This window comes from Dryas octopetala, chromosome 1 (assembly GCF_963921425.1).
Source record: "Dryas octopetala chromosome 1, drDryOcto1.1, whole genome shotgun sequence".
Classification (NCBI taxonomy): domain Eukaryota; kingdom Viridiplantae; phylum Streptophyta; class Magnoliopsida; order Rosales; family Rosaceae; genus Dryas; species Dryas octopetala.
Window position 1 is genome coordinate 17,359,901 of NC_141366.1, and position 12,992 is coordinate 17,372,892.

The following is a 12,992-nucleotide window of genomic DNA, read 5'->3' on the forward strand; positions in this document are numbered from 1 at the left end:
CTGCATTTGTTTATGCCACGCAAGAACAATTTCTCAAGCACTCTTGCTCACATGCTTCCAAACTCAAACTCATGTTTACACGTGCCGTAGATGATTCTGGCAGCTTTACACGTGACAGCTTCACGAACCCTTCCCCGTTTTGACATATGGATACTCCTTGCTGCTTAACGCATCCACCCGACCCATCTCTCAAGTACCACTAGGGGTGTAAACGAGCCGAGCCGAGCTGAGCCGAATACCACCGTGTTCAAGCTTGGCTTGTTTTAAATTTTTCGAGCTTGAGCTTGACTTGTTTCTTATATGAGCCGAGTTCGAACGAGCCAAAAAAAATCGAACCCGATACGAACTCGAGTTATATCAAGCTTATTTATATAATTTTATCTAAGATATTTTATTAGCTACTATTTAAAAAAAAAAAAAATTCTAACGAACATTATATTCTTGAAAGAATTATAATATGTTAATTTAACTTAGAGACTTAGAGTTAATATATATTTCTAATTAAATTAGATAGGCACCAAAGACTTCTTTAAAACACCATATAGATGAATATGATTTCTCTGAAATATAACTGTACCAAATAATTTCATTTAAACATTCATAACTTATAACACTTGCAAAAGTTCTTATTAAAAAAGAGACGTAAGGTAAGTCTTATAACTAAACAATGCAAAAACAAAATAGGAAATAAAAATAGCAAGTCCTCATATAAACTATGGAAAATGAGGTATGAAACATATAAACTAGAACATACGAGCTGCTCATGAGCTTTCTGAGCCGAATATATTAAAGCTCAAGTTTGACTTGTTTCTTAAACGAGCGAGCCTCGGCTTGGCTTGTTTTTTTACGAGCCGAGCTTAAACGAATCAAGCTTGAGCCGAACTCGTGTTGTATCGAGCCGATTTACAGTCCTAAGTACCACTCATGAGGTAACTTAGGTTCAAACCCGGGCAAGCATGTGCACTCAAATCCATTGATCACAGTGTATAGGTCACAATTCGGGCCACACTGAATCAGGCAATCAGCCGTGGAAACCCACTTGGGTCAATCTGATATGAACAGTTCCCGATTCCTGGGTCATCTTGGGACTTCCAAGATGTTAGGAACCGGTTCAACACGGATTTCCGGGTCAGCCCAAGTTTCATAAACGGAAGCATTGTATTTGAGGGATAATCAAAACCTTTGCCACACCACCCTTTGGCTCCCATTCTCAAGCAAAACAAGATTTTCTGTATCCAAAAGCTTGGCCATGGAATCGTTCGGCGAAGAGACCGAAACGTTAGCAGACCAAAGATGGATTTTTGGCTCCTTACCATAGATGACCATCAATCGCTAGGAGTCCAGAGGTATCATTGAGAGGACTGTCACTGTTTGCAACCCACACAATGGTCTGGTTTGGAACTTTGTTATACCATACTCCAACGTAACGCTTGTGAGAGTTGCCGGGGCAGAAAAACCCAAGTGCAAATATTTTTTGGGTAGAGACAAGAACCTCACCATTGCCGTCAGGGACGGACGCACGTTGGGAGGTATGGGGTCGGGCGACCCCCCAACGCCGGATCTCCTAGCCGTGAACCTCCTTTCCCAGCCGCCGGTGACCCCCCAAACCTCTTGACGGCGACCCTTCGACCTCTAGCCGGTGACCCTTCGCTGCCTAGTCGCCCACCACCTGCTTGATGAAAAGCCTCAGTGGCTGCTGGACTTTCTCTCTCTTTTCTCTTCTCTTCTCCTCTCCTCTCTTGGTTTTGCTGGACTTTCTCTCTCTTTTCTCTTCTCTTCTCTTCCTCTTTTGGTTTCTCTCCCTTTCTTCTCCTCTGTTTTCTTTCTCTCGGGTAATATGGGGTTTGCCACACACCACTGCCTAGCACACACACACACACACACTGACACACACCACTGAACACACATACACACACCTCACTCCCAACCATTCACAAGCTAGGAAAGCTCACACACACACACACACACACGTAATCACAACCTTTTTTTTTGTTTTTGTTTTTAATAAATATATGTATATATAACATAAGTTTATATATATACTATAACATAATTAAAATGTAATTAAAATTACTACTAATAAACACAAATATAAATGTAAATAAATAATAATTTAAGTAATTAAATATAAATAAATATAAAGACAAGTAATTATTTTAATAAACAAAATTTTTTAAAAATTTAAAAATTAGGTTATTACATATTTACATGTAGCTTGTAATATTGTTTATCATTTAATTTTTTATTGTTATTGTAGTCCAAATTTTTTTTTTTACTTTTACACTATGACCCCCCGGGTCGGAGATCCTAGATCCGTCACTGATTGCCGTCTCTTATGGTTTGGCTTGGTGTAATGGCGTCAAGAGAAATGCAAGAGGGGAGAGCAAAGAAGATGAGCAACACATTGAAAACCCATTTAAGAAGTCATGGTTTACTCAGTGCGATTGCTCATTGATGGAAGAATTTAAAAAAGGAAAAGGTGACCGTGAACACAGTCCCAATTACAGTTTTTAAGGCCAAGAGTTGGATTTTTTATGACAGCTGGGGACTCTTAAAAATAAGGAGAAATTTGGAAAAATGTTAGAAATGACCCTGACAAAGACACATAACAAGCCAGGCTGCCAGCAAGGTTAACTTCAGAAACTGTTTCACGCAATTGAGACTTTTCAAGTATTCAAGTCCAAGAATGATGGATGGTGTCATTGTACATTTATGTTGACAAAGTATAGCAAACTAATCTTTGAAAGTTCATTGCAATAATTTGGACTTGGACCCCTGCAGGCCACGCATCCAGTAGATTGACAAAGAGAAACTTCAAGGTACGTTTTTCTTTTTCTTTTTTTGTTAAGGAAATTTTGTTAATGAGATTATAATTCTTTGGCATATTCTGAAAAGTCCCCATTCTTTGTCAATCATCGATACTTCAAGATGAGCTAATATGACTCCAAATGAGGCCCAGTTTAAATTTAAAAAACGAGTAGCAAGTGGCCATTGTCTATGCATGTTGATAAATATCAATGCTAGGAAAGCTCTCTCTCATTGCCCACTTTGCAACTAATAGTTGAAGAATCATGACATGGCAATTCAAATTCAAAGACCTTAAAGCTCTATATATGCTTGCCTTGAAATGTCACCGGGATGCCAGGTTAGGAATCTGACATGGCGCAACCGAGCGCTGTCGTCGAGTGCTCGGCACCAGGTCACCGAGCGCACAATCTTGTCGCCGAATGCTTGGCTCTGTCATTTTCTTCTTCTCCTGAGCACTCGGCACTGGTTTATCGGCTTTATGTTAGGTTTTAATTTTGGGATTTTGGGCATGCAACCTCCACAAGCTCCATTCTACACCCTAGAATCATAGAGGGTGAACCCTATGGGAAGTACCTTAAAAAATTGGCCAAGGAAATAGTGCTGAGCGCTCACTAGTTATAAGAAAATCACTATCGAGCACTCGGTAAATTCACCGAGCGCTCGGCACTGTCAAACCGCCAAAAAAAAGGATGTGCCTCATTTTTATTGGCTTGGGATCGATGCCAGGTCAGATCCCAGGTTCAGGTAAGTTATTTCTGCTTGCCTTATATGTCAGACCACCCCTACTCATTCGGGATTATTCATTAGTGTCTTTCACTTTTAGATGTCATGTAAAAGTCAGACTATCAGCTTCCAAGGTTTGGACTGTAGGCAGTACGTATAAAATTACAGAATGTCATCTTATTAGTTTGATAACGTACATATGACATCACAGATGACTTATAAGAAAAATAATCTTAATATGATGTACAACTTAAGCCTTTAAACTTCTAGCGTGCTTCAAGCCTGGTTATTGTTACATCATTTAGAGAAGAAGCTCCTCCTTTTGATGCTACTGAGTTTGAATGGTTGGATTGTAATATAAATGCAGGTTTCTTTGGAGAAGTAAGAGTTATTTCATTACCCAACATGAAGACAACTGCTGACATGGATGGCCGATCTGCTGCACATTCTTGCACGCACATTAGCCCAATCTGGATGCATCTTGAAACTTCATGAGCAATATATGACTGACCCAAACATGGATCAACAATACCTAATGCTAGCCCCCCTCTCCACATATCCCAAATCTGTTGCAATTTAGCATGTCAAGATCGAGGTTTAGCATAAACATATAAAAAGGTAAATATTGGAAGAGGGATTCTCGCTTCCACACACTGAAGTCATCCACACTTGCTCTGGACGAGATCCTATACGAGAATCCTTTATACCAATCCTATACTAGAAAGCTTGTCCAGACAAACTCCTAATAGAAATCCAGGATCTTACGTATGAAAAACTTGTATAAGATTGACATACATGACTCCTGTAGAAGATCTCGTCCTAACCAGGTGTAGATGACCCAGGTGTGGATGCGAAAATCACCCAATATTGGTATGTCATTGCATATTATATATTTAGAAATAATTTAAATTGCCTACTTGTTCAATCAAACTTGGGGAGGGACTTTCGATATCATTGCTAGCGTTCCTCTTGCCACTAATGATCTCTAGCAGCAAGACACCAAAGCTAAAAACATCAGATTTTGTTGAATATCGCCCTTCCATTGCGTATTCTGGTGCCATGTAGCCACTGCAGTCACACAACATGAGATAAACTACTGAACATGTTCAATGTTTCATAATTCCTATATGCTTCTAGGTGTACGTACTTTGTGAAATACTTACTATGTTCCAAACACTCTGTTTGTATTTTCTTGGATTTGGTCTTCTCCAAACATTTTAGCCAGTCCAAAATCTGAGATCTTTGGGTTCATTGTAGAATCCAATAGGACATTGCTAGCTTTTAAATCCCTATGGATAATTTTCAATCTTGAGTCTTGATTAAAATATAAGACCCCGTGGGCAATTCCAAAAATAATCTCAAAACGCTCTCAAAACGCTTTTTCCAGTCCAACAATGAGCTTCTACTTCTATCTGTTCCAAAACATGAAACCTTGATATCAAAGCATGCAGATGGAGGAAAGCACAAGTTAACATGTACAATTCTGCTCCAACTATTTTTGCTATTGTTCATTAAAGTTACAAGTTACAAAAATCATTCATATATCAGATAGAACAATTAGGTACTTGTGAATTGAAATGCATACCAAATATGAAAAAGTCCAAGCTTTTGTTTGGCATGTATTCGTAGATCAACATCTTCTCTTCTCTATGAATGCAGCAGCCAAAAAGCATCACCAGGTTCCTGTGCTGAAGTTTTGCTATTAACATAACCTCATTCTTAAATTGTTCTAAACCTTGCCCAGAATCCTTTGATAATCTTTTCACAGCAATCTCTTGTCCATTAGCTAGTAGACCCTTTGGCCAAAAAAAAAAAGCTAGTAGACCCTGAGATTGTCATCCGAACTTTAGTTTAATAAGTGAAATAGTAATGGACACGTAACACGTTAGTTTTAATGTGTCATGTAATGGAAAGATGACAGAGATACCTTATAGACTGAACCAAATCCACCTTGGCCAAGCTTGCTAGCAGCAGAGAAATTGTCTGTGGCAGCAACTACGCTTTTTAGGTCAAAAAGTGGGTCTTGATGAGTTCTGCTCTCAAGCTTCATTTCCCTCAGAGAGTCTTCAAAGCATATATTGAAGTAGCATCAATTATTACAGGGTAACAAATTATGCTTGATAAATTATCATAGTAATTAACAATTATTACACTTACTAAGCTTGGCATATGGTATGCTGAAACCAGGGATGGAACAAAAAGAACTTTTACTGAAATGTGTCGCATGATATTAAAGAAGAAAAAGGGGAAGAAGTTTGCTTACTTTTTCTCTTTCTCTTTGAACTCCAACACCATCCAAAGAAAATGAAGAAGAATACCATAGCAATAGACACTACCATAATCGGAATCATCCCCTTTTTGGCAAGGAAACCCTTGGACTTGTTTGCATATTCTGCTAAAAAGCGGAAAAAAAAATTCCTCACATATTGTCTACACATGCATCAGTAATAAAATATATGCAATGTTAAGACTTTAATTAGTAAGAGTGTAAGCTATATTCAAATGAATATTATTTTAGTATTTAGAAAAGTTAGATTTGAAAAGAGAATACCAAACTCAAGTGCATCAACACGTATGTATAAATCTTGGCCTCCCTCAGCAAAAGTCCTTGTATCTACTAAATCTCCATACCATGTCATGCACCACTCCCTCACCGCATCTGCTTTGGCATATGCAGAGCAAGAGCAGTTCTTCAAGCACTCCTCCTCACATGCTTTCCAACTCAAATTCCTATCCGCCTGCGCCGATGATGTATCAGGAAGCCTCACCATTCCCACCTTTACAAAACCTTCTCCGTTCCTGCATGCCTCGTGCTTCCTCACGCAGCCACCCGATGCATCTCTCATGTACCATTCATCTTCGGACTTGGGTCCAAATCCCGGGAGGCATTTGCAATCAAACACACTGAGGCTGTAAGAGTCACAGATACCAAATGCTACACACTTTCCATAATTGTCACACCTATCCGTGGGAGCAGACCAAATTCCATTCCATCCACGCCAGCTTTGATCATAGGCCGTGAATAGCTGGATCAATCCGGAATTATCTACAACTTGTCTTGAAGAGATAGAGGAGTCGAGAAGACCCCACAAAGAAGTGACCTCGTTCTCATTGTTCACATAGCTAAAGTTGAAGATTGAGTTGCCTAGCATTATGGGTATGCCATTCCAGCTAATTCCATTCCAACTACCAGTCCTCCACCATCTAACATCACTATCTTTGTACAAGATCATCTGAGGAGCTCCATTTGGGTCAATCCGGAAACTACAATTCCCGGTTCCCGGATCATCTTCGGACTTCCAGGAAGTTAGAAACCGGTTCAATCCTGTCCGCTTGTCCAGTCCAAGTTTCATAAATGGAAGCAATGTATCTGTGGGATAATCAAAGCTCTGCCATATCACCTTTTGGCTGTTGTCCTGTTCAACCAAAACAAGGTTTCCAGTATCCAAGAGCTGAGCTTTAGGATTATGTATGGACAAGATTGAAACAGTGGTGGACCAGAGAAGAATGCTTTGATTATTGGTGTAGAGGATGATGTTTCCATGTGCACCAATTGAGAGCACTCCGGAGGTACCATTAATGGGGTTGTCTCTGTTTGCAACCCATACAACTTTTTTTTCTATGTCTTTCTTATACCAGATTCCAACATAGCGGTTGCTGGATTTTCCAGGGCTGAAGAACCCGAGCTCAAAGACTTCTCCATTAGAGACTAGAGCTTCACCGTCTCTGATGGCTTGACCAGTTGTTATGCTATCTATTGAAGAGCAGCACTGAAGAAGAACAAATTGAAGTAGTGCTGTAAGGACTAACCCTTTTGTAGAATTCATGATTATGGCCACATAGGTTGTGGAGAAATTATTTGTAACCCATTTTCTTTATGATTCCATGGAAAAGTTCTGTGGAAAAATTTGCATTTTGAAAGAAATAAAATCTGAATTTTAATTTTCCCGGAAAATGTTCATTGTGAACACAGAATACTTAATTTGATTGTATATTATTTTCTTAGTTAGGGTACCAGTTGATTGTTCAAAGATTATTCAACTACAGGTGACGGTCCAAACTGGGGACTATTCTCTGCAGCTCAATTATAGTCAACCAACTTGTCTAAGAAAAAATATGTGACTACTAGGGAATTAGTATTATACTATTATGCAAGGAAACCTCAAACAACTCCTGAGCCTTTCACACTTCAATATTTGTCAATCTTTTCTGGGAATGGGATATACTAATTACAGGACTAAGAAGTCCACTATGGCAGCTTTACAATTCTAGCTCAATGGTGCATAACCAAGCATGATGAAAGTATCTGTCATATTTGCACCTCGATATGTAGGAGTGATTCGCATCCACACTTGGTCCAGACGAGATCCTATAAGGGAATTCTTTTATGCCAATTTTATAAAGAAGCTTTTCATGCTTAAAGGATTCCTGTATAGGATTCCGGATTCCCCGTATAAGATCCCTTTCGGACAAACTTTTTGTATAAAATTGGCATAAAGAACCCGCGTAGGATCCCGTTCAGACTAACTATGGATGACCCAGGTGTGGATGTGAGAATCCCAGTATATCTACTTTCTAAAGTGGTGTTTGGTTCATTAGAATGAACCTTGGTATCAAAGGACTGAAACCCACGAGAATGAGGAGAAGTAGAACAATGGTCTCAGTTAAAAAGGTTCAGTTCACAATGGATGCTTTTATTGACGCTAGTGATCTACTGTTGCTTTAGGTTATGTTGAAAAAAAGATTTGAATGCAACAACACTTCAAATTTTCTATACCAAAACAGAGGAAAAACAGGGGAACTGGGATGCTACTAAATATTAAGGCCAAGATTTTCGTATGCAACTATTAATTTTGTTCCTCAGCTTCCACATGTCTTCATGAATTAACCAAATATAACTTTTTGTTTCTCAGCTTTTACTTATGCCTAGTGGTCTTTTGTGATTATAGGTCTGTAACTTGGTCTTCAAGGCATCTGTTGGACAATAAACATGTCTCTTTACCAAATATATGGTGATGTTGGTACGGTGATGTGTTACACTCTTTGGTGATGAATGAACAATTTGGAGTGAAGTGTCTATACAAATTCAGGAGCTCAGTTTGGAGGTACAATGTGCCCCCTTGACATATCTTCAAGTACAAAAAATTCTCTATTAAATGGAATGAGTTAGAAAGTAATGTAAAGTTTATAAAATCCTGGAAAATCAACGAGCTTCAATAACTGTGACTGTTACATCATTTACAGAAGAAGCTCCTCTAGATGTTGAAGAATCTGGACCACTATTTTTGAAACTAAATGCTGCCTTTTTAGGAGGTTGAAGACTAGTTTCATTCCCCAGCATGAACACAACATCTAACATGGTTGGTCGATCTGCTGCATTTTCTTGCACGCATAAGAGCCCGATTTGAATGCATCTCATAACTTCATGAGTAGAATATGACTGACCCAGTGATGGATCAACTATGTCCAAGGCTTTCCTTTCTAACCACAAGTCCCAAATCTGAAACAATTTTGAGCATGATCTTTAGATTGACTATTCAATAGGTGAATTCATCATTTGAAAAAATATTTGTTTACTTACTTGTCCAATTAAATTCAGAGAGGCATTTTCAAATTGGTAAATGTTCTTCCTGCCACAAATGATCTCTAGTGCTAAGACTCCAAAGCTAAAGACATCAGATTTTGTTGAATATAGGCCATCCATAGCATACTCAGGTGACATATAACCACTGCAATGGCACAATATCAATACATAAAGAGATATTGACTCTGAGTTTAGATTTGTACATGGTTAGGAATTGCGTGTGTACGTGTGTACGTGTGTGTGTGTGTGTGAGAGAGAGAGAGAGAGAGAGAGAGAGAGAGAGAGAGAGAGAGAGAGAGAGAGAGTTACTATGTGCCAACAACTCTGTTTGTATTTGCTTCGATTTGGTCATCCCCAAACATTCTTGCCATGCCGAAATCTGATATTTTTGGGTTCATAGAGGCATCCAGTAAAACATTGCTTGCTTTCAAATCCCTATGTATTATTTTTAGTCTCGAATCTTGATGAAGATATAGGACACCTCGAGCAATCCCAATAATAATTTCAAACCTCTTTCTCCAGCCCAACAATGACTTTCTGTTTTTATCTGAACAAGTGCATAAAAGCTTCTATTAAATTGTGCATGGTGCAAAATATAATTGATACGTAAAGGACTTCGATCTGGACCACAAGATTAGGATTGCATAATTTTCAGAGTTAATACCAGAACTGAATGCATACATTAGATAACTGAAAATATCCAACAGTGTCTATAGATGGCATACCAAAAATGAACATGTCCAAGCTTCGGTTTGGCATGTACTCATAGATTAACATCCTCTCTTCTTTATGTATGCAACAACCAAAAAGCCTCACAAGATTTCTGTGCTGGAGTTTTGCTATAAGCATTACTTCATTCTTGAATTCTTCTACGCCTTGTCCTGAGTTTCTTGATAATCTTTTGACAGCTATTTCCTGTCCATCAGCTAGACATCCCTGAAATTGCAATCCAGACTCGAAAATGTTATGACAACTTCAGATCAATGTAATGTTTGCAAATCCAATTGTTTCTTAGCCCCCTCAACCTCACCCCAATATATGTGTTGGGACATTCGCAGCAGAGTTAATAGAGACAACAGATGCATATACCACATGTTTTAGAAATAAAATAGTGCAGAAGTACTCAAAATGTTCAAAGAAAAGTACCTTATATACCGTGCCAAATCCACCATGTCCAAGCATGTTAGCAGAAGAGAAGTTGTCTGTGGCTGCAGCTACAGTGCTTAGATCAAAAAATGGTAAATCTGCTTCTCCTCTGTGTTCATCAACCTCCTTTTTACTTGGAAAATCTTCATGGCTTCTTGAACCAGAAGCAACATCATACAGCAATTTGGGCTGCCTAGTTCTCCCTGGTTCAATTCCAGAATTGCAATTTTAGGATCCAATTTCAATAATTAATCCAAATTTTTCTTTCTGTTACTTTATCAGCAACCAAAAAGAATTATATCTAACATCCTATTCATTTGTTTTGTTAGCAGTTTGCATAAACTCAAGCAAATGATCTTCAACAAGCACACTATCGGTATAACCTTACTAGATCACTATAGTACACATACACAACCAAATGAAACTCGAGCTGAAAAGGAAAGATGTAAGATGAATTTACAAGATGAATAAAGAAGTTTTTGCATACCTTTCTTGCTCCTTTTTCTAAACCAACATAAAACAGCAACGACGAGAAATGAGGTAACAGTAATTGACACTCCTAATATAATAGCCAGTCTCCTTTTGGCAGAAGACCCTGACTTCTTTGCATACTGAGCTGAAAAAAGACAAAAAGAGAAAAAGCCATTCTCTGAATATGTAGTTGGATGTCCATACACTTCATATTGGAAGCACAAAACAATAAAGCATATTCTTGATGATTTTGAAGTTGAAATATGTAGCTAAAACAATTGCTTGCAAAATGAAGTACCTGTTACTGTTGCATCTGCACGTATGTACAAATCTTGTCCTCCTTCTGTAAACTGCTTGGTATCCACTAAATCTCCATACCAAGTCATGCATCCTTTCCCTCCATTCCTCACATCTGCGCTGGCATATGCCAAGCAAGAACAGTTCCTCAAGCACTCCTGCTCACAAGCTTCCAAACTCAAACTCTTCTCCAATTTGATTGCAGAAGTATCCGGAACCTTGACATTTTTCATCATTACAAACCCCTCACCATTCCCACACATGGACGGTGACCCCTGCTGTCTCTTGCACCCACCTGTCCCGTCTCTCAACGCCCAATCTTGCGGTGAATTGGGTTCATATCCGGGGTAGCATGTACAGTTGAAGCCGCTATTAGTGTAAGGATTGCAATCACCAAATGGACCGCACTTGCCATAGCCGTCACAGGCATCCAGTGGTGCTGACCAAAGTTCAACCCACTGGTGCTGCTCCACCTGCCATGCTAGCTGTTGGATTGTTCCCGACCCGCCTATTACTATTATTGAGTAAATCGAAGGGTCGAGAACAGCCCATCTCACAGCAACCTCATCCTGATTGTTCACAAAACTGATGCTGAAGACATTATTGCCGCTCACAGCAGGTATGCCACCCCACTGAATCCCATTCCATTGACCCGACCGCCACCACTTGGCTTGATTCTTGTACAAGATCAACTGAGGGGACCCGTTTGGATCCATCCTCAACGAACAATTCCCGGTTCCCGGATCATTGTTCGAGTTCCAAGATGTGAGGAACCGATTAACAGCACTTCTCCGGTCCAACCCAATTGTCATATTCGAAAGCAGAACATGAGTAGGGTGATCAGAGCTTTGCCACAATACATTCTGGTTGTCCTGTTGAACCAAAACAAAGTTGCCTGAATCTAGTATCTGTGCTCTAGTACTAATATTACCTGATGAGACAGAAACAGCTGTGGACCAAACAGAACTTGTACCATGAAGTAGTACGAGGTTTCCATCAGCACTAATTGTGAGAACTCCTGTGGAATCATTGACAGGATTGTCTCTGTTAGCTACCCACACAACCTTGTCTTCTGAGAACTTGTACCAAATTCCAACGTAGCGGTTGGTAGATGTGCCGGGACTAAAGAATCCAAGCACAAAGGTCTGGTTCTTAGAGACCAACAAGTCACCATCTTTGATGGGTTGGCTGAAACTGATGGTGTCCGAACAAGTACAGAGCTGCAGCAGAAGGAGCTGAACCAATGCACTCAGCAGACCCTTTACAAAACTCATAATTGCAGATCATAGGCTGCTGAAAGCACTGATTGTTTGCTTGAATGCACGGTTGGTCACGTTATCTCCTTAATTTTTTTTTTTCATTCTTATTTTATTATAATGAAATTTGGGCCCCACCACGAGGTCCCCACGTGAGAAAAACTTGACACGGATATACATTTTAGAATGGATGGCGTTTTGGACTTTGAACAGCTAGTGGAATAGTGTATAAAAAGTCAAAAACATATGATAAAGGCATAAAGCTCTTTAGTAGCAATTTGCATATTATATAGATATATAGACATTATGTGTATCTGTAATTGAAACGGAGGAACATTCTTTTACTAATAGTTATCCGACACCCTCAAAATCATTTTCGAATTGGCCATGGAAATTCTGGTGTTTGGCACAAATTTTCTGTTCAAAACACATGGCTGGCGCATGAATTAAGGACAGAAAAATGGCTTCATTTCTAGAAACATTAGACACCTAAACATGATGAAGCTTGGAATTGTAGGAAGTGTTGTGGAGTTGAATTTGGTTACAATGAGGAGAGCATAAAGTAGCACGTGAATTGACCATTTCAATTTTCAATAAAGAGCAAATCTTTACGACCACGGTAGCCATCACTCAAACTCACCGTAGCTAGGCTGCTGTTTGGTTACAGCCTCAAATCACACTTTGGAATTTTCTAAACCAATTAGATG

General features: G+C 39.2%; 1 protein-coding gene and 2 pseudogenes across 2 annotated transcripts; all 3 read right to left on the bottom strand.

Annotated features, from left to right (window-relative positions):
* Positions 1-616: 616 nt before the first annotated feature.
* On the bottom strand, positions 617-2,409 carry LOC147298674 (G-type lectin S-receptor-like serine/threonine-protein kinase RKS1 pseudogene; annotated as a pseudogene).
* A 1,382-nt stretch (positions 2,410-3,791) lies between these two features.
* LOC147298675 (G-type lectin S-receptor-like serine/threonine-protein kinase RKS1) lies at positions 3,792-7,458 on the bottom strand (annotated as a pseudogene). Its single transcript, XR_015121117.1, has 7 exons — positions 6,083-7,458; positions 5,795-5,926; positions 5,459-5,595; positions 5,117-5,327; positions 4,695-4,943; positions 4,449-4,599; positions 3,792-4,097 (listed from the first exon to the last, which is right to left on the bottom strand). The product of XR_015121117.1 is annotated as a G-type lectin S-receptor-like serine/threonine-protein kinase RKS1 (transcript).
* Positions 7,459-8,584: 1,126 nt separating this feature from the next.
* LOC147298676 (G-type lectin S-receptor-like serine/threonine-protein kinase At1g11410) lies at positions 8,585-12,336 on the bottom strand. Its single transcript, XM_086236082.1, has 7 exons — positions 11,031-12,336; positions 10,749-10,877; positions 10,262-10,464; positions 9,841-10,051; positions 9,425-9,662; positions 9,113-9,260; positions 8,585-9,031 (listed from the first exon to the last, which is right to left on the bottom strand). The coding sequence occupies exons 1-7, from the start codon at positions 12,301-12,303 to the stop codon at positions 8,735-8,737; spliced, it is 2,499 nt and encodes an 832-aa protein (XP_086092208.1). The 5' UTR covers positions 12,304-12,336; the 3' UTR covers positions 8,585-8,734.
* Between the last annotated feature and the right edge of the window lie 656 nt (positions 12,337-12,992).

Excerpts from the sequence above, each read along its gene's own strand:
- LOC147298676 (XM_086236082.1), bottom strand. The coding sequence starts at position 12,303 with ATGAGTTTTGTAAAGGGTCTGCTGAGTGCATTGGTTCAGCTCCTTCTG. Across the intron at positions 10,465-10,748 it reads TAGAAAAAGGAGCAAGAAAG|GGAGAACTAGGCAGCCCAAA; the intron begins GTATGCAAAAAC and ends GAATTGAACCAG. Across the intron at positions 9,032-9,112 it reads CTCTGAATTTAATTGGACAA|ATTTGGGACTTGTGGTTAGA; the intron begins GTAAGTAAACAA and ends AAATTGTTTCAG.